Below are 27,395 nucleotides of genomic sequence, written 5' to 3'. Positions count from 1 at the left end.
GTCAGACCAAGGGTCGATCAAGCCCAGTATCCTGTTTCCAACAGTGGCCAATCCAGACTACAAGTACCTGGCAGGATCCCAAGGGGTAGAGAGATTCCAAGCTGCTTATCCCAAGAATACGCAGTGGATCTCTGCAACTCTACCTTAATAATTGTTAATGGATTTTACCTCCAGGAACTTGTCCAAATCTTTTTTAAACGTAGTTATACTAATAGCTTTCACCACATCCTCTGGCAATGAATTCCAGAGCTTAATTGTGCGTTGAATAGAAAAATATTAGTTTTAAATGTATTACCCAGAAACTTCATTGTGTGTCCCCTGGTCTTTGTACTTTTCGAAAGAGTAATCAACTGATTAACGTTTACTCATTATTTTATAGACCTCTATCATATCTCCCCTTCACCCGTCTCTTCTCCAAGCTGAAGAGTCCTAACCTCTTTAGTCTTTTTTCATTGGGGAATTGTTTCATCCCATTTTTTATCTTGGTCGCCCATCTCTGTACTTTTTCTAATTCTGCTATATCTTTCTTGAGATGTGGTGGCCAGAACTGAACACAATAGTCAAGATGAGGTGATATGATATTCTCTGTTTTATTCTCTATTCCTTTCCTAATAATCCCTAGCATTCTGTTTGCTTTCTTGGCTGCTGCTGCACACTGAGCAGAAGATTTCAATCTATTTTCAACGACACCTAAATCCTTTTCCTGCATGGTGACTCCTAATGTGGAACCTTGCATTTTGTAGCTATAATTTGGGTCACTCTTCCCTAAGTGCATCCCTTTGCATTTCTCTACATTAAATTTCATTTGCTATTTGCAAGCCCAGTCTCCCAGTTTTGCAAGGTCCTCTTGCAATTTCTCACAATCCTCTTGTGATTTGACAACTTTGAATAATTTTGTATCATCGGCAAATTTGATCACCTCACTCGTTCCCATTTCCAGGTTGTTTATAAATATATTAAAAAGCATCGGTCCCAGATTTCCGTTGGGAAAATTTACCATTTAGCCCAACTCTCTGTTTTCTGTCTTTTAACCAGTTGGCAATCCACAATGGATTTCTGCCACCTATCCCATGACTTTCTAATTTCCTAAGAAGTCTCTCATGAGGGACTTTGTCAAATGTTTTCTGGAAATCCAGATACTTATGTATCAACTGGCTCACCTTTATCCACATTTTTATTTAAGCCCTCAAAAAATGTAGAAATATGTGAGGCAAGACTTCCCTTGGCTAAATCCATGTTGCCTTTGTCCATTAAACTATGCTTATCTATATGTTCAGCAATTTTGTTCTTTATGATAGTTTCTACCATTTTGCCTGGCACAATTTCCTGGGTCACCCCTTGATCCCTTTTTAAAAATTGGCGTTACATTGGCGACCCTCATCTTCAGGTACCATAGACGATGTAAATGATAGTTTACAAATTTCCAATAGCAGGTCCGCAATTTCATTTCTCAGTTCTTTCAGCACTCTGGTATGTATACCATCTGGTCCAGGTGATTTGCTACTCTTTAGTTTGTCAATTTGCCCTAGTACATCTTCCAGGTTCGCTGAGATTTGTTTCAGTTCCTCTGAATCATCACTTTTGAATATGATTTCTGGCATGGGTATATTTTTATTTTATTTTATTTAAGCGTTTTTTTATACCGAGGTATAGCTAGCTGCCTTCACCCTGGTTTACATGTACAACAACCTATTACATCTTTTATATCTTCCTCAGTAAATACTGAAGAAAAGAATTCATTTAGTCTCTCTGCTAGAGCGTTGTCATCCTTAAGTGCCCCTTTTACCCCTTGATCATCCAGTGGTCCAACTGACTCCCTCACATGCTTTTTACCTCAAATGTACCTGAATATGTTTTTATTATGAGTTTTTGCTTCCATGGCAAGCTTCTTTTCAAATTCTCTCTTTGCCTTCCTTATTAATCCTTTGCAACTGACTTGCCAGTGCTTATACTGTTTCCTTCATTCAGATCCCTTTTCCATTTCTTGAAAGATGTTCGTTTAGATATTATAGCCTCTCTCACCTCAGCTTTCAACTATTTAGCCTTCTTTCCACCTTTTCTAATGCGTGGAATACATCTGTTCTGGGCTTCCAAGATGGTATTTTTAAACAACATCCATGCCTGAGCTACACTCTTAACCTTTGCAGTTGTTCCTTTCAGTTTTTTCCTAACCTTTTTCCTCATTTTATCAGTCACCTTTTTGAAAGTTAAATGGTGTTGTAGATTTTTTTTGTGCTCCCTCCAGTTATTAAGTCATATTTGATAATGTTGTGATCACTATTGCCAAGGGGCCCCAACACTATTACCTCTCGCACCTAATCCTGTTTTCCACTAAGGACTAGGTCTAAAATAGTTTCCCCTCTTGTTGGTTCTTGTACCAGCTGCTCCATGAAGCAGTCATTTATTTCATCTAGGAACTTTACTTCTCTAAAATGTCCTGATGTAACATTCACCCAGTCAATCCTGGGGTAATTGAAATCACCCATTATTACTTTGCTGCTGACTTTGTTAGCGATCCTAAATTCTTTTAGCATTTCATTGTATGCTAGTTCCCTCTGGCCAGGTGGATAGTAATACATCCTCAATGCTATTTTATTCCCCTTTTCACCTGGAATCCATAAAGATTCAACATTGCATTTTGTTTTATCCTCTTTTACTCAATGCTCTCTTTAACATATAATGCAACCCATCCACCAATTTGATCCATTCTATCATTTCAATATAATTTGTACCCTGGTATCATAGGGTCCCATTGTTTATCCTCCTTCCAGCAGGTCTCTGAGATAGTAATTATATCTACCTCTTCATCCAGTGCTATATACTCTAACTCTTCCATCTTATTTTTAGACTTCTAGCATTTGTATATAGACATTTCAAAGTATGTTTCTTGTTTGTATTAACAACCTGCTCATCAGTTGACAGAGGTAATTTGGAATCTTTCTGCACTTTACTTAAAGGCACCTGGTCCTCTTTGGCATTTATTGCAAACTCTCTACTGGGATGTATTATTTCCCTGTTCTCTTAGTATCCTTCACAGTTACATCATTCCAAACCATATGCTTCTGAGCAACTATCAGCTTTCCCGCATCATCTAGTTTAAAATCCGCACTACCTCCTTTTTAAAGGCTAGTAACAACAGCCTGGCTCCACTCTGATTAAGATGGAGCCCATCCTTTCGGGAAAGGCCCTCCCTTCCCCAAAATGAAGCCCAGTTCCTAACAAATCTAAAACCCTCTTCCTTGCACCATCGTCTCATCCACACATTGAGACTTTGGAGCTCTGCCTGCTCTCTTATCCTATGCACAGGCTGCGTGAGGTCGGGACAGATGCCCTTGATGTCATTTTCTCCAATTTTTGGGAGCAGCAGCAGTGAAGCAGTTCTGATAGCCACATGTGGCAGCCAAGGTAACCGAGCCAGTCGCTTGCATCACACTAACTGCTCTCTCTTCTCCTGCACTTGTGCATACAGTAGAGAGAGCTGGTCTATTGCGACGAGTTCACGTGTTTCAACCCCTCCCTTCGTTTTAAAACTTGGAAAAGACTGGTGGGGCTTTCAGTATTATTTCATTCCCGTTATTATCAGATTGCAAGCAACATTATGGTTCTAAAGCTACGTTCTATTCCTGCACAGTACTGCTCAGACCGGAAGGACACGCGCCGCGCCAGGCTCTGCGCCCCTTTATGTACGCACGCACGCACGCACGCACGCACGCACGCAGAGCGCCCGATTCCAGCAAATCCCGTCGCGCGATTCCCTTCCGTACAGCAAGATGGCGGCCGCCACGGCTCCGGCTGTGTGCAGCGGACTTCTCTTCCGTCTTTAGCAGCGACAGCCGCCATGAGGGTGCTCGTGGGTAAGGAGGCCGCTGGTCGGGCGGCCGGGAGTCTCCTGCAGAGGACAATTGCGTGCGGCAGTGCACAGGGGTCAGCTCTGTGGGTGCAATGAGTGTTGAGCACCCCCCAGAATTGAGCAAAGTCCTTCACTGGGTCCGGGAAGTGGGGGATCAGTTTGAAAAGTTGGCTCGGCTGATTTTTGCACGGGCCATGCACCTGCAGCCCAGTATAACATGTTATACTGTTAAGTACTCCCCTGACCAGTCCATAATTCCCACAAAACGCATCTGCTATAAAACCTGGAGAGAACGGTTCAGCCGGGAATTATTTTGGCATCTCATTGGGGAAGGGGTTGTATGGGAAAGACGAGTCAGGGGCGGCAGAATTTGACTGGGGAGGTCAATAAAACAATCCCTGCCCCCCACAGCTTTCTAGTTGCTGATGCTGGATGGGGGAGAAAACGTTGGTTGCTCCAGTGCCCTGGTGGTCCATAATCACATGATCTAATCCTCTGCCAATCCCTAGTTCCTCCCTCGGGTGTCCATATGGACCACCTTGGTACTGGAGATTAACATAACATTCTGTTATACAGGTGGAGGGACAGGATTCGTGGGCCGTGCCCTAACCTGCCTGCTGAAGAGCAAAGGTCATGAAGTCACCATTATCTCGCGCAGCCCCGGTCCTGGCCGCATCACATGGGTGAGGAACAAGGTGGCAGGGTTGCTAAACCCTCCTGGTTTAAATCCTGTGCTCTTTAGGAGTATAATGAACTCTCCCAAGTCTCAGCCTATGAGAACGCCCCCCCCCCCCCCCCCCAAGACTCTCATCTGTACAATGAGTTTTCTTTTTGGTGTACAGGGAGATCTCCCGAGCAAGGGTCTGCCCCCCTGTGATGCTGCCGTCAATCTGGCTGGGGAAAACATAATGAATCCTCTTCGAAGGTCAGTGGAAGTTTGGGACGTGAAAGGTGGGGGGAGAGAGAGAGACGCACACACACACAGATAGGTGGGGAGAGTGAGTTACAGGCAGAGACGGGCCTGCCTAGCTTGGTAGGATATTACCAGGGTGGATCGATCTTATCTAGCGCCAGAAGCAGCAGTTAGCAGCTGTTGATGTGGTAGGAAGGTGGGTTGGGGGAGGCACACTTCAGAGTACCCAGGACTGAGGAGAGAGAGTGGTGACCCCCTCATCCATTCCTCCAGGAAAAGGCCTGGGTCCCTGCCGCTGTCGTATCCCAGTGCCTGAGCGCCGGGGTCAGCGCACGGCCTTCCGTTTTCCTCCCTGATCCCCCTTCTCTCTCTTGTTTCAGGGATTCTGCTTTGTCTTTTGCAGATGGAGTGAGGAGTTCAGGAAGGAAGTCACTGCCAGCAGAGTTGAGACCACCCAGGTTCTGGCCCGGGCCATTGCCGGCGCCGAGAAGCCCCCCGGAGCCTGGGTGCTGGTCACCGGTGTCAGTACGTGTCACCCACAGTATTACTAGTCACACACGGTTGCTTCCTGGATGCACTATGGTACTGTTTAGGGGAGCAACTTGCTAGGTCTAATGTGGCTTGTGATCACTAGGAAAAGGAGTTGGACAAAGATATAACATCCTTGGAGGTCAGTGTGGCCACAATTTTAGAAAGAATATGATTGGAAAAATTAAATTTGAACGGGGGTCAGAGTTGTTGGTTATTGTTAGAAGTTAATGTTCAGGAACATAATGAGAATGGGCGGTTGCAGAATCAGATTGTCTTTTTGGAAAAACAGAATTGGGTCTATGAGGTACAGCTCTTACCTCTCAGAACCACTCTTGAATCTGCATAGTCTCATCTAAACCCAGGTCATTTAGGTCTTCCAATTTAGAAATCAATTGTTTAATTGTGTTAAGGTTTTCTTCCTGCGTCACCTCCCTAAGAAGAGAGAGGGCCAATCTAGACCATGATGACCCAGCAGTCTGCACAAGCTTGCAAATATCCCTGGCACTAATATGCACTTCTCCATAATCATTAAGAGGGTAAAACCTTTGGATAGCTAATTATAACCCCAGTTTATGTAGTACACAGGCACCCTCATTTATTGTATTTCACTTTTGCACCTTACGAGATCCTGGCCAATCACCGGGATCTCTATATATCTCCTGGACGGCCCCAATTACTTAGGAGACATATTTCTGTCTCAGCCGATGAAGTGACAAGAATGTGGAGTGCATGATCATGAAAAAAGTGTTCTTGGAAGACAGAGCCCATAACAGCAAGCTTAGTGTCTAAGAGTTATACTGACCCAGCACCCTGTTCTGACAAACTCACTAGCCCATCCCCCAAATTCTTTTCTTTTTGATGAAATCTATCTGCCAATTGCATTAATTGTTTGGGAGTATAAGTTGTGATAATGGTCTACCGAGTCTCTATCAGGAATCCCTTTTTCCTGTAGTATTATCTGTGCTTGTTCTGGGAACTTTGCCTTTTCCCCCCAATTTCTTCCTCATCTGGCAACCTCTCATCCTGTGAGTATTTAACAGTGACAAGCAGGATTAGTCTCCTTGAGCCCTGGCACAACTTGCTTGTTTCTTCCTCCTCATAACCACTATCAAATCCCTTCCAGACATCGTGATCTTCAGCGAGGGTGATGCCCCTAATAATTGCAGCCATTTTAGCCATAGACACTTGAAGACCCTGCTGTATACGCTGTGCTGAAACTTGAGCATGATTAGCTGCAGCGTCCTGGACTGCCATAGCAGCTCGTTTTAAAGCAAGGTCCAGATGTGACTATGCAGATTCAAGAGTGGTTCTGAGAGGTAAGAGCTGTACCTCATAGACCCAATTCTGTTTTTCCAAAAAGACAATCTGATTCTGCAACCGCCCATTCTCATTATGTTCCTGAACATTAACTTCTAACAATAACCAACAACCATGTCCCCCATTCAAATTTAATTTTTCCAATAATATTCTTTCTAAAATTGTGGCCACATTGACCTCTAAGGATGTTATATCTTTGTCCAGCTCCTTTTCCTAGTGATCACAAGCCACATTAGACCTAGCAGGTTGCTCCGCTAAACAGTACCATAGTGTATCCAGGAACTATCCAGGAAGCAACGGTGTGTGATTATTAATAGTATTTTTCTTAAAGATAATTACTTCACAATCAAAAATCAGTAATATAATTCTGTGACGTAATATCCTGTTCGTGACGCCAAAGGTGGGCTAAGTGCTACGTTATTATGTCAAGGAATGTACAACACATTTATAAGCATAAAATTGTACTTATAAGTCTGAGAATAAGCAATAAAAGCATACAATAATAGATTTTGCATGAAGAATATATACAAGAATACTTTCCCTCAGTTTCAAGTGTGAGTCTTATATATCTTGCAAAATCAGAAACAGTGCTGGAGATCAGGAGCAGGACATTAGTCACTTTAATATCCAACAAGCTTTTCTTCTGAGCTGTTCTTTCTTCTGATCTAACCATTCTTCCTTGACTTTTGTCTTTTATGCTAATTTTCTTGACCTATGTCCCAGTTTCTTCTCTGGTCTACTTCCATGTGTTCTTGGCATCTGCTGAAGCCTCAACTGTCTGTGCTACTCATATCAGCATCAGGTGTGGTTAGGTTGCTGTCCTGTTTTCCCTGATATCTGCATCATTAGCCTCATAATTAACTCCTCGTTAATATATCTGATCTCATGACTTTCTTGTTATAAGCAAGCTAAGAAAACTGGGATAAATATTCTCAGAACTTATAGGCTTTATGTCAGGCAATTACACTAGCAATATTAGTGATTATCTTTATTCCACTAATTTCTATCATGTTACAAAGTTCTTCCTGTAAACTTAATGTTTCCACCGTAAGAAATTGGAATGAATAAATAAGTTGGAGCAAAGTGGGTCTTAAAATGAAGGAGTTGGAACTCTGCTATTAGAGTGCTGAGGGCTCCAACCTCTGCTGCTGTTTCTGTATCTTCCCCTGCCTTCTGTTGATGGACTTTTGTTTACACTCTCCCTGCAGGTTTCTACGCGCCCAGCAAAACAGCAGAGTATGACGAGGACAGCGCTGGTGGGGATTATGACTTTGCTTCGCGCCTGGTAACAGCATGGGAGGCTGCGGCGAGGATCCCCAGGGACGGTGCCACAGCAGGAGTCACACGGGGAGCGGTGGTGCGAGCTGGTGAGCAATGCTTCGGCGGGAAGCCGGTGTACGTAGCCTCTCTCCTTTCATGCTTCCTCTACTGTATGTCTCTTGTCGGGGATCATTCTGCATGACCTCTCGCCTCACTTCTTCCATAGTTTCTTATCAGGGAGCCATCTTGCACAGCCTGTCCCTTTAGTCACACCCCCACATCTGACATCAGAGCCCATAATGCACTGTTTCAGTTTTATCGAAGGAATTGATGTTTTTTTTAATCCGGTGCAGGTTTTGTCCTTGGACGTGATGGGGGCGCCATTCCCTCCATGCTGTGGCCCTTCCGCCTGGGCCTGGGCGGACCCATGGGCTCCGGCTCTCAGAACCTCCCCTGGATCCACGTGGCAGACCTGGTGGGGATCATCGCCCACGTCCTGGAATCCAAGGCTGTGGCAGGCGTCCTGAACGGCGTGGCCCCTTCCTTCAACACCAATGGGGACTTTGCCCGGGAACTCGGGGCAGCACTGAGCCGGCCCGCAATCCTCCCACTCCCTGCCTTCCTGGTGAATACAATCTTTGGCCCCGAGCGTGGAGTGATGCTGCTGGACGGGGCCAAGGTGTGGCCTAGACGGACGCTGGAGAGTGGATACCGCTACTCTTTCCCAGAGTTGGGGCCTGCCCTGAGAGACATCTTGTCCTAGCAGTAGAGGAAGGGGAGGCTGTTAACCCCGCGTCTGTTGTTAACTGTGTCCAGCATGAGGAAGCTTTCCAGGTTCCTGTCTTTGTTGTATATTTCTGTGAGGACTTTCTGGGTGCTGCTGGCCTTTATTTGAGGCTTCACTGGTGGTGTCTACATGGACTTTTATTGGCAGCAGATGGTTTACTCAGTAAACAAGACACAGGTGGAGATTTGGTGGCTTTATGGGGGGAGCATGGGCTTTGCTTGCTGGGGTGGGTCCCACTCGTTAAAATACCAGCTTCCATTCCTCTCCCCATCACCACAACCCCCACACTCAGCTGCACCTCGCCTGGAGGTGAAATCACATCCTCACCGAGTCATGGCCAAAAGACACAGAGTTCACCCACGCACAGCAACGATATGAGGCCGGCGAGGGGAAAAAAACACTGGAGTGTAATTGTTTTTTGTTTTAATATATCTGTGCATGAATATATATAAAAATAAACTTGCATTTGTAACAATATGTAGTTTTTGTTGATGATGTTCTGAAAAAAAAAAAAGGTTTGCTTTCAGCTCAGTAGGCTGCAGGATCAGATAGAGTTAGGAGCGCCGTACTCTCAGAAGCTCGTGTACAACATCGCCCTTGGCTAAGACTTCTGCATCTACAGTAAAAGGCACTACAGCCCACGAAGGTTTGGTTTTTTTCCACGTGACTGCCTCTAGGGGCTGACCACACAGCTCCATGTCCAGCCGGGGGGGGGGGCATACTGAGCCAGTTCTCATTTCATTACCACCCTCTCCCCGTCTCGCATGCTGCACCAATCACGGTAGATTTACAATTTTTATTTTGACACAACGTGGCTAAGACTGTCCTTTATCCACTGGTCTCCCCAGACCTTCATCTAAATAAAACTAAACAATATTTTGCATTTTTCCAGAGGGAAAGTGCAACATAATTCAAAATGTACTTGTTAAAAAAAGAAAATAAAAATCACACACCCGGAATGATAAAGACCACTGGGGAGTGGGGGAGGCAGGCAAACCAGAGGTTCAATGGCAGAGCTGTGCAGAAGATCTGAGTTCAAATCAGAGCCGACTTTCTGTTCTCTGGGGAACCGTCTGGGCTGGGATGTTGCTCGGGGAGGGAAGCTCTGCCATTGCTCAACTGTGCCACCTGGTGGCCAGACTGACCCTGTGCCTGCACCAGTCTCTGAAGGGAGCTGCTTTCTATGGGCCCTGGCTAAGGCTCAGTGCAATGGGTGGACTCGGGGTGTGTTTATAAAATTGTGGTTAAAAAAAAATCCCAGGTGGTTGCGAATAGAGGTCAATTCCGCTTGAGCTAGAAGCTCAAAGGACCACTAGAAACAGCTAAGTGGAAGAACGAGACCCTCTCTGGGTGGGGCGTTTCTCATGCTTGCTCCTGCTCTGCTGGCGCTACCTCAGTGAAATCCTGAGGAAAAGCACTGCATGGTATAGAGAAGAGGGATGGAGGGGGGACGATCCCTCCTCAACATGCACAGAGCTGGCATTAAGACGCACCAGGGCCGGAGCTAAGGTTCAGGCCGGGCGCCATCAAGCTCTGGCTCAGTAACCTCGCCCAGCTGTGGCATTGGAGACCTGCTTGCTGCCTCCCCTCACCCCAAACTATTTGCACATTGTTACACTCACACACACACACTCTCACACACACACACACTCTCACACACACACACACACACACTCTCACACACACACACACACACACACTCTCACACACACACACACTCGTTAAATCAGTGCAGCAGGACATTCCCGATGGCTCAGTGCAGAGCTGGGATTCCAATTTCTTACCAAATGGATCTTGCTAGCTTTGCTCCAACTGCTTGAGTAGCTTTCTCAGTTATCATAAAATAATTCAGCGAGGGTGCTCACGGAAGCTCCCTCCAGCACATTACTGGCTCATTGCAATTGATGAGTGAGACCACAAAAGTGGAAAATCCAGTTTTGTGCCTGTGCACCGGCTCAGAGAATTCCCCAACTCTCCCCCCTGCAGGGGGAGTCTCAGAATTTCAGGTTCAGGATGAGCTCAGAGAGTTTATTGAGGTCTGTGGTGCAGGGCTCCTGCTGTAGGATAAAATCCACCTTCAGTGCCTGCTCGGGGAAGATGTCCCGAAGCAGCTCCCGCAGGCGTTCTGTCTCCTGCGGCAGCCGTGCTGCTTCTTCTCCCTCCGCGCAGCCTCCCACCCTTCGGTCCCACGGGGTCTGGATCTCTGTCTTTGCGGCAGACCGCAGGGGGGCCCGGACTGGGCTACGGTGGCCTGCAAACGTGTGGCTTTTCCCTGCCTTGGATCTAGAAAAGGAATGGGAGATGTCAGATTAAATGAATGGAGAGGACAAACTGTGTGGAGAAGGTTGGGGGGGAGGGAGACAGAGTGATAACCATGGAAAGAGGGAGGGTCACTGGCCTGTGATCTCCTGCAGAAGATCTGAGTCCCACTCATGGATGTGGAAAAAAAAAAAAAAAAAGAGTGGTGGGCTGGACTAGAATTTAGCAGCAGCAGCACTGCTTCAGTGGAAAACATTGCTCCAGATTTAAACCCATGAAAATAGTCTTTGGTGGAACAGCAAAGATCAGCAAATTAAAATAACAGGATCGGTGCCGTACTGCTGTGCAAGATTTCCAAATTTCCGCTTTACCCATCCTGGAAATCTGAAAGGAAATAAAAATTGCTGCAGTCTGCTTTCTGTCCACAAGATGTCGCTGTAGTTCCACTGATCTCAGGACTATTTATGGAGCAGGGAATGGAGCTTACAAACCCAGGCACAGAAACACTTAAGTCACGTGCCAGATCCCGAAAGGCCCGAGTATGGGGGCACTGGGAGGGGTAAACCAGGTACTTGGATATTCAGAAAGACTGGGCAGATGCTCGTAATATTCCCAAAAGTGAGAACAGGACCTTCACCCGCTGCTAGGCAGCTAAAGCCAGAGGTGGATGACAATCGGTCGAACGATTAAATGCAGGCTCGGGCCAAATGTGCCGAAGTCATTCTCGGCCTGTAGGGCTCATGATCCAGCGATCGGCTGGACACCCAGTCCAGTATCCAGGACAGGGGCAGGAGCCGTTTCTCTTTCTGAATCCTTCCCCTGGTTACACGGAGTTGTGATGCAGAAGCCGCCCGACTTCCTGAAGCTCTGGGGGACTCACGGTGATCTCACCTGGGCTTATGTGCCTTGCTCAGGAACTGGTCCAGACCCGGCCCGTTCCGTCCCAGCGGATCATCCGGAACCAGGAAGATGTCTCCAGCGAAGGTGAATGGCAGCAACCTGGAAGAGGCAGGAAAATGTGTCAAAAGGGCTAGCAGCAAAATTGTAATGAGATTAGATCACCTCTCACCAGATTATCCCCTTCTGTGCATTCAACTGTGATGCTTCATTGTTTTACAAGGTTTTTAATTCTGCTCTTAATATTTCATTGTTTGCCAGTTTGGATGCAGAAATGAAGCTACGTACTCCTATGAATACATTTATTCCAGTTATTTTAGGAAGGGGCCGTTGTGGGCAGTTATGCCCTTCTCGCACTTTCCAATCTAAAGAGAGCAGACCGTTGTCTCACAGCTGCCACTCTGGTTCTCTAGCCTCTTGTCCCACTGCCACTAATCTATCAGTTTTTCTGCTGAATGCACAGGCAGTCCCATAAGAAAATACCCATATTGTGTGACTTGAGCGAAAAGTCTCCAGCTGTCCGGTGTCTCACGGGGTCATGGCTGTTGCCCTCTGACACTGTGCTTTTGAACCAGCTTCGCCTCCTGGATTCTGAGGTGTTCTCAAAGCCTCATAAGATGAGAAGAGCGAGAGGGCTACTGATTATTGCTAAATCATCCCTGCCACTCTTTCTGGCTGCCTCTCTAGTTGAGGCACGGTTTCTCACTTCCTCATTGAACTGCCCACTAGGTTTTCTAATATCTAATCTAAGCTTGTGGACTGCCTACTTGCCTCTAAGGCAGACCTAAAGAATGCTATCATCCTGGGAGATTTTAATTTGCATGTCAGGGTTCAATCCTCGTCTGCTGCCTGGATGGATCTGTTGAGCATTATGCATGCTATGGGCTGGTCACAGCTTGATAAGCCAACACACCAGAAAGGTCACACTCTAGATTTAAGTTTTATTCGTGTCGACTGGATTAATATGGAATCACTTAATTGTGAATTTAGTTAGCTCTCCATAATGCAATCTGATTTGATTGTCCATAAGAAACCTGAGCCAACCAAGGTCCTGAGGCGACTGCCAATTGACCCTGGCCAGTTACGAAAACCGTGGGTTCCGAATCGGTCACCGTCTGATGTTTCTGACATTGCAAGCCTGGTGGATAGGTGGCGATCATCATTACACAGATCATTAGATGCACCGGTTCCGATTACTGCAATTTTTTTTTCAAATTGTTTGAAGCACTCAGATGATGGCCCCTGGTATTCTACTGAGATGCAGTCCACGAAAAGGGCAGTTTGAAAGGCTGAACGCTGGTGGAGAAAGAAGAAAGCTAAATACTTCCCTCACGAATTATCGGGAGAAAACTTGCTGCTTATAGGGAAGTAATTGATAAGAGCAAATGCAACTGGTGCTCCACCAGGATTGAGAGCTGGAGCGCACCCCAGCAGACGATTCAGAACCATTTACTCCCTTACTGGTACTGTTTACTGCTGAGCAGCCACGCATGCATCGTGTGAGGACGTTGCACTGGCTTTTCTGAGAAAAAAAACCAGTTGGGGCGGTTGCTGCTCTGCCCTCCACTTTGGCAAATCCAATGCTGACCCATTTGAAGCCTTGACTTCAGCCTCTCATTGTTGGAGTAGCTTCTACCCCGCTTCATCTGTGGAAGGATGTTCCTTTCTAAGCAAGACGGACACTTACCGTGCACATCCGATACATGCGCCGCGGCTTTGAAAAGCGTATTGTGCTCCACCGTGAGTGCTTTTACAGCCAGGCTCGTGAATGCTTCCCTGAATGAGGCATCTGTTCTCCCAGCCCTCAGGATTGCGTTGGTGCGTCCCATGCTTAAGAGCGCTGTATCTGAATCCAATGGAATCATTACTGACCGATCTCAACACTTTGACTTACTCCTGTAAGATTTGCGACCAATCAAGAGTTAAACACAGCTGCTGTTGGCCAAAACATCGTCCTAATTCATCTGCAGGAATTCGTTGACGAACATAACCTGCTAGATGAATGCCATTTTGGTTTCCGTGCATAACACGGAAATGCTTCTTCTGTCCACATTTGAGATCATTTGGAATGGTTTTGATGCTAACAGAAAATGTCTAGCAATTTTCCGAGATGTTTTCTCTACATTTGGAAGCTTGGATCACTATTCTTTTGGGATGTTTGGAATTACTGGGTTATCTTTTTTTTAATTTTAATAGAGAGATAGGGGATGCAACATCTAATCTACATCCTCTTACCACTGGTGTCCCCCAGGGTTCTTTTGTGTCTGTCACTTTATTTAATATTTATTTGCTCTGTTCTTAGAAATCTGAGTGTTTTCTTTAAAATGTATACGGCTGACATACAGTTTCTATTGCCCATAACTCCCACATTACGCATGCCTTTTCAAAAGCTCTCTATTTATAGGACTCAAATAAAAAATTGGCTTTCCTTAAATAAGCTGGTGTTGAATGTCAAGAGAACAGAGATCCTTTTCCTGTCTCATACAGAAATGCCTGACCTACCATCGCCCTTTACTTTCGAGGCTCAGGCAGTCCCAGTCTCCATGGCAAGTCTAACTTGGGCGTTGTGGTTGATTCCTCTCGTTCGATGTTCCCTCAGATTAATTCTGCCATTCAGTCACTGTACTTCAATATGCAAGTCTTAACCTCCGTCCATCTGATTTCCGTGCCGTTACTCAAGCATTAATTCTGGCACCCCTCGGTTACTGTAACTCTGTGAATCTAGGCCTTACATCAACTCTCAATTCCTTGCAATTAATCCAAAATTCCACAGCACTCCTGCTTTACAGGTTCTTCACTCCGCGAACACATAGCTCCCTCATTTACCCAAAGCACATTGGCTGCCGGTGGCCTGGCACGCAAGATGTACAGCATTATGCCTGGTCTTCAAAATGCTCCATAGCTCTGCTCATCGGGCCTATGTGTCCTTGATTCCAGCCTTGAGAAACCTGCTTCAGATTCCACCTCGAAAAATCCCTCAGACTTGCTCTGACGAGGAACAGAAAGTTCAGTCCTGCTGCACTCTTACTCTGCAACAAATCGCCTGATGAGATTGGAGCAGAGGGCGACCTGCTCCATGTTAGGATTTTATTAACAAGCCACTTTTCTTTTCTCTGCCATTCAGTAGTTAGGTTTCTAGACTTTAGGGAGAAGTCTCAACAGGGCGGGTGCACCTTTGCCATTCAGGCCAATACAGAAAAACGCGCGGGAGAGCCGGCGAGCGCGCAGGCCACTCTCCTGGGCGCGCGATTCAGGAGGGTGGCCTATGCAAATTAGGGCCCGCGGTAAAAAGAGGCGCTAGGGACACTAGCGCGTCCCTAGCGCCTCCTTTTTGACAGGAGCGGCAGCTGTCAGGGGGTTTGACAGCCGACGCTCAATTTTGCCGGCGTCGGTTCTCAAACCCGATGACAGCCACGGGTTCGGAAAACGGATGCCGGCATAATTGAGCGTCCGTCTTCCCATCTGCGGGCAGATTTTACAATTTTTTTTTTATTTACAATTTTTTTTTTTTAATATCACTATGATATTAAGTCGGAGGGTGTACAGAAAAGCAATTTCTTCTGCTTTTCTGTACACTTCCCCGGCATGGGCAGGCATTAATTTTTGAAAGTAAAATGTGCGGCTTCTTTGCTGTATGAAATAACTTTGGCGGCACCCGGACACTCGTCAGGATTTAAGAAACTTCCTTGGCAGAACGGAGATCTTCCAGGTTATGCTCATTCCTTGGTACCTGGGGTGGGGTTGACGCGATCTCTGTGAGAGAAGTCCTGAGGAGATAACTGGGCATCCCCCGAGAGGGACACATCAGGCCCCCTCCTCCCCACCTCAGGCCCTTACCTCTCCTTGACGATCTCTTTCCACTTCTCGGACTCCTCCACCATGTCTCTCAGGTTGTCGTTGGTGAGGATCACGCCGTCTGTCTGCTCAGCGAGCTGCAGCAGGAACCTGCGGGGGGGAGCGAGGGCAGGGGTTACACGGGAGTGACCTTGAGTCAAGGAGCTTAACCTTCCCCGCTGCTCAAACTCAAGTCCTTCACCTCTTCCAGGCAAGGGGAGTGTGGTCTCACAGACCTTCCTTTCCATACCGCACGTGCCCCCGATATCACGTTTCCATACCGCACGTGCCCCCGATATCACGTTTCCATACCGCACGTGCCCCCGATATCACGTTTCCATACCGCACGTGCCCCCGATATCACGTTTCCATACCACACGTGCCCCCAATATCACGTTTCCATACCACACGTACCCCGGATATCACGTTTCCATACCACACGTGCCCCCGATATCACGTTTCCATACCACACGTGCCCCCGATATCACGTTTCCATACCGCACGTGCCCCCGATATCACGTTTCCATACCGCACGTGCCCCCGATATCACGTTTCCATACCGCAAGTGCCCCCGATATCACGTTTCCATACCACACGTGCCCCCGATATCACGTTTCCATACAACACGTACCCTGGATATCACGTTTCCATACCACACGTGCCCCCGATATCACGTTTCCATACCACACGTGCCCCCGATATCACGTTTCCATACCGCACGTGCCCCGGATATTACATTTCTGCCATTGTCACTGTTCTCCGATTTGCTGTTTACAGAGCTGGAGTTTGCAGGTTCTGGTGTGGACTGGACGGGGGCAGGGAAAGGAGGTCCCTCCTCAGGGGGTGCATCTCCGACCCTCCCTCCTCCCCCCCTTCTAAGTACCTGTCGTCATATGGGGTTATCCGTTTGCCTTCTACCACGCGGGAGGGCGTGAAGGAGAGAAGTCCCACGGCGTTCAGTTCCGTCAGAAAGTGCTGCTCTGCGGGGCCAAAAAGAGAGAGAAAGGGGGATGGATGGGGGGGAGGGAGATGGTGAGAGGATCTCTTAAGGTGGAGGCCTCATGAGCTGCGATCCGATGTTCCCAAGTCACAGAGAGGCCCCCAAACAGATAATCATAGAGCTCCGTCGCCACAGACCCGGACCCTCTCCCCACCCCGCAGCAGGCACAGAGCCATCTCTCGTCCCTCTCCACCCCCCCTACCCCCTGACCCTCTCCCCACCCAGCAGCAGGCACAGAGCCATCTCTCGCCCCGCTCCACCCCCTGACCCTCTCCCCACCCCGCAGCAGGCACAGAGCCATCTCTCGCCCCACTCCACCCCCCCACCCCCTCCCCACCCCGCAGCAGGCACAGAGCCATCTCTCGCCCCGCTCCACCCCCGACCCTCTCCCCACCCCGCAGCAGGCACAGAGCCATCTCTCGCCCCGCTCCACCCCCGACCCTCTCCCCACCCCGCAGCAGGCACAGAGCCATCTCTCGCCCCGCTCCACCCCCGACCCTCTCCCCACCCCCGCAGCAGGCACAGAGCCATCTCTCGCCCCGCTCCACCCCCTCACCCCCGACCCTCTCCCCACCCAGCAGCAGGCACAGAGCCATCTCTCGCCCCGCTCCACCCCCTGACCCTCTCCCCACCCCGCAGCAGGCACAGAGCCATCTCTCGCCCCACTCCACCCCCCACCCCCTCCCCACCCCGCAGCAGGCACAGAGCCATCTCTCGCCCCGCTCCACCCCCGACCCTCTCCCCACCCCGCAGCAGGCACAGAGCCATCTCTCGCCCCGCTCCACCCCCGACCCTCTCCCCACCCCGCAGCAGGCACAGAGCCATCTCTCGCCCCGCTCCACCCCCGACCCTCTCCCCACCCGCAGCAGGCACAGAGCCATCTCTCGCCCCGCTCCACCCCCGACCCTCCCCCCACCCCGCAGCAGGCACAGAGCCATCTCTCGCCCCGCTCCACCCCCGACCCTCTCCCCACCCCGCAGCAGGCACAGAGCCATCTCTCGCCCCGCTCCACCCCCCGAGCTGACACAGAGCCCTTGCATGCTCAGCACACACTTGCCTGCCTTCTAGGGTCTGGGACTAAATTAATATTCACCTGCAAGGCTGCAGACAACTTGCACAGCAAATCCAACCTCTTTTCTTTCTCTTGCGGAAAACAATTTCAGAAAAAATCTTGCTTTTGCATATTTTTGCGCTGCATTTTAAAAGGTTACGTTTTTTGTAAACGGGCCACAACTAATGAAACGCGCTCAGTCTGCTGTATCTGGGTCCCCACTTTTTATTTTATTTGTCATGAAAGGGCTGAAAAATGGAGCCAGCAAGGGGGGACAGGATTAGGGGGTTCGGGGTACGGTTAAAGTTAGAGACCAGAAAGAGGAGACTGATGGGATTAAAGGAAAGAATTTAGAGCCAAAGGGTAGGGGACAAGGTTTGAAATAAGACAGGAGGCTGGGATTGAGTTTGCTGTGGAAGGGCGCATGCATCACCTTTAGCTTTATAATCCTTCTTCATCCTCCACTGGGGCACAAAGACGGTGACCTCACGATGCCCCCGGTCCCAGAAATACTGCACAGCCACAGCGATGCCCCGGCAGGAGAAGAACTGGCCGAGACCGTGCCTGATAGGGGAGAGAACACAACCACGGAGTTGAACACTGGTGAAAGAGCCCACCCAGATAGGGAGGGAGCGGCAGCAGAGAGAGCAGGAATGCAGGACTCCGAGTCCCAGAGTGCACTGGGGCATCGGGAGGAGTTTCTGAAAAGCAGGACGACAGGTTCCAGAAGGCACTGGAATACTGGGGGTGGGGTGATAGAAAAGCAAGAAGAGGTTCCAGAAGGCAGCCGATGACCAGGGGCCCCGGAGGGCATTACATACACACTCACACCATGGCCACGTTGCTCCCGTCAATGATGATGTGTCGCAGGCCTTCCTTTCCTGGCTTGTTCCTTAGGTTCAGCTGGAAGGGCATCTGCATGGCCTCATTGAATCTCTGCACCCCCGTGACCACAGGAGCTCCCTTCTGCCCAGTTTGGGAACCCCTCCCAGCCTCTGCCGCCGCGGCCGGACAAACATCTTCCACCGGCTCATTTGCTGATGCCTGCCTGATGCCGGCAGCGGAGGGACCCGAGGCAGAGGGTTTGATGTCCGCTGGGGCAGTGGCTTCAAGAACCGTCGCCCACGGCCTGTGGTTGGGGGGCCCGCAGGGGAGTCTTCCGGTTGGGGACCTACGGCCTCTCCCCTCCGACATCTTGGGGTCTTCGGAGCCCTGCACCTTACCCTCATTGAGCTTCCTCAGCAGAGTGGCCAGAGAGCCCTCCCCCAATTCCGTGACCTCATTGGGCGAGTACCCACAATTCTTCACTGCCGATTTCACCACCTCCAGTAGATACTCGTTGTCCACATCTTCTCCTTCCACCCCCTCACCTGACTGACCCCCAAAGGTGGGGCTGCCTGTCTTATGGGGTTCCTGCTTCACTTGCAGCCTGTCCAGGATCTCGGAGGGCTCCTGAACCCCTTCCTCCACCAACACCTTCTTTACCATTCCTTCCTCATATCCCATGGTTTTGAAGAAGTTTAGCAGCATGCAGAACTCTTTCTCTGTCCCCGAAGAAACCAGGACACTGTGGCCATGCTCCTCTTCCTCGTTCTTTTCACCATTGTATTGGGGAATTGACTCCGGCAACCCAGGGAACTTCAAAAATTCTTTGTCCTCGCCCAGGAAGTCCGTTTGGCCGGGTAGAACTCCAAGTCTTTGGAGAGCTCTGTCATTGTATAAACCGACCGGGTCCTGATTGAGGGCTGCATCTCCAGGTTCCCCACCGGCTCCTATTCTTTTCCTTTGGTTTCTGGGCTCAGGGGAACCTGGCAGCTCCTCTCCAGAAGTACTGCTGAAATCCGGCACTGGTCGGGAAGCTCTGTGCTGCAGCACTTGCCTCCTCTGGCCAACTTCCTGAAGCCTAACCGAGTCACTAGGCTGGTCTCCTGAAACCTCGGGCTTCTTCCAAGGCCCTGGTGGGCCTTGAAGCCTACAACTGGAGTTCTGGCCTTTCTGAGGAAGGTCTACCGGACCCTTATGGACAGCCACTTCCGTGACCAGGCTGAGCAGCTCTTCCTTCACGGAGCTAGGCAGGATCAGAAGGTCCATGGAGTGTTTGTCGCTGTAAGCCTCCACCAGGTCCTTGAACTCCCGCTTGACCTTGGCTTCCTGCTCCTCGGGCAGCCTGTGGTTCTTCTGGTACCGCTCCACAAAGTCTTGGATCCGGCTGTGAGCCATGACCACCGACTCCGTCAGTCCCGAGATCTGCAGAGAGCCGTGGGCCACCAGGGAGATGCTGGCAGAGGTCCCCCTGACCAGGCAGTTCAGGAAGAGTCCAGTGGCCCCCATGAAGATGCAGTGCATGTCCTTGGGATAGGAGAGGTGCTTGGTCATCTCGGGCGTGCAGAGGCCTTTAATGTAATCCTGAATAAAGATAAAAACACATATTTTACTTGTGTCCCTCCAGTTTACACACAGAGACCCTGGGCAGGTTTACCATGACATATAATGTAAAAATACATATGCAGAGGTCCTCCCAGATCTCTAGTAAGACCACATTTCTACCAGAAGGAATGATCCATTCACCGGATGGGAGGAGACAGGATAGCGAGCCTGGGTTTGCAGCTCCCCCACGTGCGAGTCTAGAATGGTGCGCTCTCAGAGTACATAAGCCCCTGCCACCATTTTAAGGTTGACCCTCCCAGGGGCAGCACGACCGGTTTGCTAGTCCCTTTTGGTTATTTTTCCTGGAGAAGGAAAGACTCTGGGATCTCCAGTGCTGAGACCCAGATAAAAAGAAAGAAGACAGTTTCCAAACCCTTTTTCTGCTGGTGCGGGGGAAATTTTATCCAGCCTTCCTGCCTCTCTGCTTTGGATTTTCCTCTAAGAACCCTTTGAGTACCTCAGGGACTGCAGTCTCTCTAACATCAGAGGAAGTGGCGTCTCTCACTGAGAGGGAACCGTAAGGACCGTTCCATGTCCGCAGGGAAGAATGGAGGGGAAGCCCGGTGGCACCACCATCTCAAAGATGGTCTAAGGGGAGGGAGAGGAGCCTCCGTGAGCCATCCAGGTATGAAGGAAGGAGGGAGGTGCCAGCTAAGATCCTTTCAACCCGGGATAGGGAAGGAAGCTTAGAAACTGCCACTGTCTCCCTGAAAGGAAACAGAGAATCTTTCAAAGTAATTTTTAATTTAATTTTTTTTTTTTTTTTTTTTAATAAGGACTAGATAATTCTTGCTTGATCCAGTAAGAAACTGAATAAGATTCCCACAGGGACAAAGATAAGGAGATAAGAAGGGGAACCGCAGGTTCAGCTGCCTGCATCTGCTGGAGACAGACGAATACTGAAGGGCTGCAGGGTAGGCTCTGTCCTGATATAGGATACCCTTTCAGTTTTGGTCTGTCTCCACCTGCTGGACAGGAGGCTCAACCCAGGGTCTGGACTGAGCCGGGGACGTACAGGGAATTGTAGTTATGACAAGCTGTAAAGAACTGCTATCAGCTTCACCTTGTCATCAGTAAAGGTTAAGACCGGAAACCACCACCGCTTTCAGCACGCTTACCGCTGTGTTGGATAACCGAACGCTCATCCGTGCTCTTGTTTACATGAACTTTGCAATGGGATTGGAGTAAAAGCAACGCGTAGGGTCTCGAAGAATTACCTCCTCCCCCCACTTGGGGTATCCTGGATTGTTTGTTAAAAGTAACGTCATGGGAAGACTTGAACGTAAGAGACTGTGTTTGAGGTGCGGGTCCTGGGACTTTATCCCAGACTTTCAGCCCAGGGGGTGACAAAACATATAAACAATAACATTAAGCACCCCCACTAAGACATTAAAATGTAAACCCTGCAAATTACCAGAAAATTAACAAAAAGAAAAAGAAGAGCAGAGAACAGAAAACTCCTGAAATCTACAGGGTCTACGGAGCCTCACTTGATGACTCATAAGGTAAAGGAAAAAAAACAAAAACGAAGCTTTAGAGCGATCGTGGAAATGTAAATACTCGGTAATTGCGCAAATTCCATTCCACAAAACCGGGCTCCGGGAAGAAAAAGCTTTTTTCCTGGTTTCAACGCATTTTACCTCTAAGTGAGGGGGACACAGCTGCTGGTCCGCAGAAGATCGCAAGCTTTTATTTTTTAAGGGACATCTGAAGAGAGAGGAGATCGGATAAATATTTTGGCGCCAAGTCGGGGAAAAGATTTAAAAAGGAAACTAAGAATCTGAAAATCTTCTGGGACTGCATGCAAGGAAGAGCAGCGTTAATATTTGTCTGCTCCCCGCTTGGCGGCCTTGACTTTTCGTGAGGGGCCCCTAAATCTGTGGTCCTCAAACCCCCGACCTTAGATCGGGATCTTCCTGGGCAGGCGAGGGTCCATGAGAGCGGGACGGCGCGATCCTCAAACCCTGGGGGAGGAGGAGGAGGAAGGTGGCAGCATCCCTTCTGGTACCTGCGGGGGGGGCTGCTTTCCTCCATCCGAAAATCCAGACGCAGGGGCAAAGCTCCCCAGCAGGGAGGAAAGGCCGGGATGGGGGGGTCCGACGACTCCACCTCCCCCACCTGAATTCTCCTCCCTTCCAAAACCCAAGTCGCTTCGGCAGCTCTGATAACAACAAGGGAAGGACCTGGTAACCGGGGGCCACTTCCTGTATAACTTCGGATCTCGGATCTCCGGGCCCAGCCTCTAGCAGGAGGGAGCCCCACCTTCCCCCCTCCACACGATTTTACCGTTGCATAAAAGGTGAAGGAAAGAAAGTTTTAATTTCCTTCTCTCTAACCAGGATGGGAGCAGTCTGGATCAGCTGAGAGCGCAGGGCAAACGCGGTTTAAGGAGCTTCCTGTTTCATGTTTGACTGGTACTTAAGAGAGACAAAGGGCCACAGAGCACTATTTATAAACTGCAGCCTGCTATAGATAACCTGAGGATAACACACACTGCCCACCACAGGCAGCGGCAGGGCAAGCTTCCCTCACACTCACACACACACAGTGCCCCACCACAGGACAGGTACAATACAGGCAGCGGCAGTGCAAGCTTCCCTCACACACACACACACACACACACACACACACTGCCCACCACAGGCAGCGGCAGGGCAAGCTTCCCTCACACTCACACACACACAGTGCCCCACCACAGGACAGGTACAATACAGGCAGCGGCAGTGCAAGCTTCCCTCACACACACACACACACACACACACACACTGCCCACCACAGGCAGCGGCAGGGCAAGCTCCCCTTACACACACACACACACACTGCCCCACCTCAGGACAGGTACAACACAGGCAGCGGCAGTGCAAGCTCCCCTTACACACACACACACACACACCTCAGGACAGGTACAACACAGGCAGCTGCAGTGCAAGCTCCCCTTACACACACACACCCACCTCAGGACAGGTACAACACAGGCAGCTGCAGTGCAAGCTCCCCTTACACACACACACACACAGTGCCCCACCTCAGGACAGGTACAACACAGGCAGCGGCAGTGCAAGCTTCCCTCACACACACACACAGTGCCCCACCATAGGACAGGTACAATACAGGCAGTGGCAGTGAAAGCTCCCCTTACACACACACAGTGCCCCACCATAGGACAGGTACAATACAGGCAGCGGCAGTGAAAGCTCCCCTTACACACACACACCTCAGGGACAGGTACAACACAGGCAGCGGCAGTGCAACCTCCCCTTACACACACACACACACTGCCCCACCTCAGGACAGGTACAACACAGGCAGCGGCAGTGCAAGCTCCCCTTACACACACACACACACCCCCACCTCAGGACAGGTACAACACAGGCAGCGGCAGTGCAAGCTCCCCTTACACACACACACACACTGCCCCACCTCAGGACAGGTACAACACAGGCAGCGGTAGTGCAAGCTCCCCTTACACACACACACACACCCACCCACCTCAGGACAGGTACAACACAGGCAGCGGCAGTGCAAGCTTCACACACACACACACACACAGTCCCCCACCACAGGGCAGGTACAACACAGGCAGCCGCAGTGCAAGCTCCCCTTACACACACACACACACCCCCACCTCAGGACAGGTACAACACAGGCAGCTGCAGTGCAAGCTCCCCTTACACACACACACACCCACCCACCTCAGGACAGGTACAACACAGGCAGCGGCAGTGCAAGCTCCCCTTACACACACACACACACACACACACACACGCCTACCTCAGGACAGGTACAACACAGGCAGCGGCAGTGCAAGCTTCACACACACACACAGTCCCCCACCACAGGGCAGGTACAACACAGGCAGCCGCAGTGCAAGCTCCCCTTACACACACACACACACCCACCCACCTCAGGACAGGTACAACACAGGCAGCGGCAGTGCAAACTCCCCTTACACACACACACACACTGCCCCACCTCAGGACAGGTACAACACAGGCAGCCGCAGTGCAAGCTCCCCTTACACACACACACACACTGCCCCACCTCAGGACAGGTACAACACAGGCAGCCGCAGTGCAAGCTCCCCTTACACACACACACACACTGCCCCACCTCAGGACAGGTACAACACAGGCAGCCGCAGTGCAAGCTCCCCTTACACACACACACACACTGCCCCACCTCAGGACAGGTACAACACAGGCAGCGGCAGTGCAAGCTTCACACACACACACACACAGTCCCCCACCACAGGGCAGGTACAACACAGGCAGCGGCAGTGCAAGCTCCCCTTACACACACACACACACTGCCCCACCTCAGGACAGGTACAACACAGGCAGCGGCAGTGCAAGCTCCCCTTACACACACACACACACACTGCCCCACCTCAGGACAGGTACAACACAGGCAGCGGCAGTGCAAGCTCCCCTTACACACACACACACACACACACTGCCCCACCTCAGGACAGGTACAACACAGGCAGCGGCAGTGCAAGCTCCCCTTACACACACACACACACACACCCACCTCAGGACAGGTACAACACAGGCAGCGGCAGTGCATGCTCCTCTTACACACACACACACACCCACCCACCTCAGGACAGGTACAACACAGGCAGCGGCAGCGCAAGCTCCCCTTACACACACACCTCAGGGACAGGTACAACACAGGCAGCGGCAGTGCAAGCTTCCCTCACACACACACACACAGTCCCCCACCACAGGGCAGGTACAACAGGCAGCGGCAGTGCAACCTCCCCTTACACACACACAGTGCCCCACCATAGGGCAAGTACAATACAGGCAGCGGCAGTGCAAGCTTCCCACACACACACACTGCCCACCACAGGCAGCGGCAGGGCAAGCTCCCCTCACACACACACACTGCCCCACCTCAGGACAGGTACAACACAGGCAGCGGCAGTGCAAGCTCCCCTTACACACACACACACACACTGCCCCACCTCAGGACAGGTACAACACAGGCAGCGGCAGTGCAAGCTTCTCACACACACACACAGTCCCCCACCACAGGGCAGGTACAACAGGCAGCGGCAGTGCAACCTCCCCTTACACACACACAGTGCCCCACCATAGGGCAAGTACAATACAGGCAGCGGCAGTGCAAGCTTCCCACACACACACACTGCCCACCACAGGCAGCGGCAGGGCAAGCTCCCCTCACACACACACACTGCCCCACCTCAGGACAGGTACAACACAGGCAGCGGCAGTGCAAGCTCCCCTTACACACACACACACACACTGCCCCACCTCAGGACAGGTACAACACAGGCAGCGGCAGTGCAAGCTTCTCACACACACACACACACACAGTCCCCCACCACAGGGCAGGTACAACAGGCAGCGGCAGTGCAAGCTTCACACACACACACACACAGTCCCCCACCACAGGGCAGGTACAACAGGCAGCGGCAGTGCAAGCTCCCCTTACACACACACACACACACACACACTGCCCCACCTCAGGACAGGTACAACACAGGCAGCGGCAGTGCAAGCTCCCCTTACACACACACACACACACACTGCCCCACCTCAGGACAGGTACAACACAGGCAGCGGCAGTGCAAGCTCCCCTTACACACACACACACACACTGCCCCACCTCAGGACAGGTACAACACAGGCAGCGGCAGTGCAAGCTCCCCTTACACACACACACACACACACCCACCTCAGGACAGGTACAACACAGGCAGCGGCAGTGCATGCTCCTCTTACACACACACACACACCCACCCACCTCAGGACAGGTACAACACAGGCAGCGGCAGCGCAAGCTCCCCTTACACACACACCTCAGGGACAGGTACAACACAGGCAGCGGCAGTGCAAGCTTCCCTCACACACACACACACACACACAGTCCCCCACCACAGGGCAGGTACAACAGGCAGCGGCAGTGCAACCTCCCCTTACACACACACAGTGCCCCACCATAGGGCAAGTACAATACAGGCAGCGGCAGTGCAAGCTTCCCACACACACACACTGCCCACCACAGGCAGCGGCAGGGCAAGCTCCCCTCACACACACACACTGCCCCACCTCAGGACAGGTACAACACAGGCAGCGGCAGTGCAAGCTCCCCTTACACACACACACACACACTGCCCCACCTCAGGACAGGTACAACACAGGCAGCGGCAGTGCAAGCTTCTCACACACACACACACACACAGTCCCCCACCACAGGGCAGGTACAACAGGCAGCGGCAGTGCAACCTCCCCTTACACACACACAGTGCCCCACCATAGGGCAAGTACAATACAGGCAGCGGCAGTGCAAGCTTCCCACACACACACACTGCCCACCACAGGCAGCGGCAGGGCAAGCTCCCCTCACACACACACACTGCCCCACCTCAGGACAGGTACAACACAGGCAGCGGCAGTGCAAGCTTCTCACACACACACACACAGTCCCCCACCACAGGGCAGGTACAACACAGGCAGCGGCAGTGCAAGCTTCTCACACACACACACACAGTCCCCCACCACAGGGCAGGTACAACAGGCAGCGGCAGTACAAGCTCCCCTTATACACACAGCCCCAGCACAGGCAGCAGAAGTGCATGCACTTATAAACGTAAAAGCTTCTCTTTCCTAGGGTTTGATTTACCTTCGCTTTGTTCAGATCGTCCCTCGGGCCCAGCAGCTGCAGCCAGATTTGCTGGGCCCCCCGGATCTCCCGGGGCCCCTGGATCCGGCCCAGGACCCCGAGGATGTTCAGCTCGACCCCGAAGAGCCCCTCGATGCGGAGCCTCTCGTTGCGCACCGCGCCCTCACACTCCTGGCGGATGGCGAATTCGTCCAGCGTCGGCCCTGGGTTCCGCGCCATCCCCCTCGCGGATCCCCGAAACACGCGCGGCGCCTCGCTGCCTGGGCGATCATCAAAGCTGCCCCCCTCCTAAACCCGCTGACCCCTTAATTCAAGCCAAACCCATTGTCAAAATACATCCATTTTTTTAAAAAGGGAGTTAGGCCCAGGCAGGTGATTGCAACTCAGGGAAAAATGCTGACATCCTTCAACAGCTTCTAAACACTCCGAGCACAAAAATGTATTGAAAAAAATGTTCCCTATTTTCTCTTCTCCTTCTCTTCCAGTGAAAATTATTTGATCTTATTCACGCTGGGGGTTTTGTTTTGTTTTGTTTTCCTGTCCTTCCGTTCCCACTTCCCTCCATCTCAAAGCTTCCTGCACCCTATCTCTCGCTGAGTGTACATATTATGTTATTAA

General features: G+C 50.6%; 2 protein-coding genes across 5 annotated transcripts; one reads left to right on the top strand and one right to left on the bottom strand.

Annotated features, from left to right (window-relative positions):
- The first annotated feature begins 3,730 nt into the window (after window positions 1–3,730).
- SDR39U1 (short chain dehydrogenase/reductase family 39U member 1) lies at window positions 3,731–9,135 on the top strand. 4 transcript variants are annotated; one of them, XM_029580207.1, is made up of 6 exons: window positions 3,731–3,854; window positions 4,427–4,533; window positions 4,693–4,775; window positions 5,167–5,288; window positions 7,820–7,978; window positions 8,225–9,135. In XM_029580207.1, the coding sequence occupies exons 1-6, from the start codon at window positions 3,839–3,841 to the stop codon at window positions 8,632–8,634; spliced, it is 897 nt and encodes a 298-aa protein (XP_029436067.1). In that variant the 5' UTR covers window positions 3,731–3,838; the 3' UTR covers window positions 8,635–9,135. The 4 variants fall into 4 exon arrangements, with proteins under 4 accessions (XP_029436067.1, XP_029436068.1, XP_029436069.1 ...); XM_029580208.1 differs by lacking the exon at window positions 5,167–5,288 and having other exon boundaries at window positions 4,693–4,801; XM_029580209.1 differs by lacking the exon at window positions 4,427–4,533 and having other exon boundaries at window positions 3,739–3,854.
- A 304-nt stretch (window positions 9,136–9,439) lies between these two features.
- Window positions 9,440–27,369, bottom strand: LOC115077859 (protein KHNYN-like). The gene is made up of 7 exons (XM_029580206.1): window positions 26,778–27,369; window positions 18,529–20,105; window positions 18,133–18,263; window positions 16,532–16,628; window positions 15,652–15,759; window positions 11,809–11,916; window positions 9,440–10,941 (listed from the first exon to the last, which is right to left on the bottom strand). The coding sequence occupies exons 1-7, from the start codon at window positions 26,994–26,996 to the stop codon at window positions 10,653–10,655; spliced, it is 2,529 nt and encodes an 842-aa protein (XP_029436066.1). The 5' UTR covers window positions 26,997–27,369; the 3' UTR covers window positions 9,440–10,652.
- Window positions 27,370–27,395: the final 26 nt, after the last annotated feature.

This window comes from Rhinatrema bivittatum, chromosome 16 (genome assembly GCF_901001135.1).
Source record: "Rhinatrema bivittatum chromosome 16, aRhiBiv1.1, whole genome shotgun sequence".
Lineage (NCBI taxonomy): Eukaryota > Metazoa > Chordata > Amphibia > Gymnophiona > Rhinatrematidae > Rhinatrema > Rhinatrema bivittatum.
This window is presented reverse-complemented; position numbering and strand designations above follow the sequence as displayed.

Excerpts from the sequence above, each read along its gene's own strand:
- SDR39U1 (XM_029580207.1), top strand. Across the intron at positions 4,776-5,166 it reads ATAATGAATCCTCTTCGAAG|ATGGAGTGAGGAGTTCAGGA; the intron begins GTCAGTGGAAGT and ends TGTCTTTTGCAG. Across the intron at positions 5,289-7,819 it reads GGTGCTGGTCACCGGTGTCA|GTTTCTACGCGCCCAGCAAA; the intron begins GTACGTGTCACC and ends CTCTCCCTGCAG.
- LOC115077859 (XM_029580206.1), bottom strand. The coding sequence starts at position 26,996 with ATGGCGCGGAACCCAGGGCCGACGCTGGACGAATTCGCCATCCGCCAG. Across the intron at positions 11,917-15,651 it reads AAAGAGATCGTCAAGGAGAG|GTTGCTGCCATTCACCTTCG; the intron begins GTAAGGGCCTGA and ends TGCCTCTTCCAG. Across the intron at positions 10,942-11,808 it reads AGCAAGGCACATAAGCCCAG|ATCCAAGGCAGGGAAAAGCC; the intron begins GTGAGATCACCG and ends TTCCTTTTCTAG.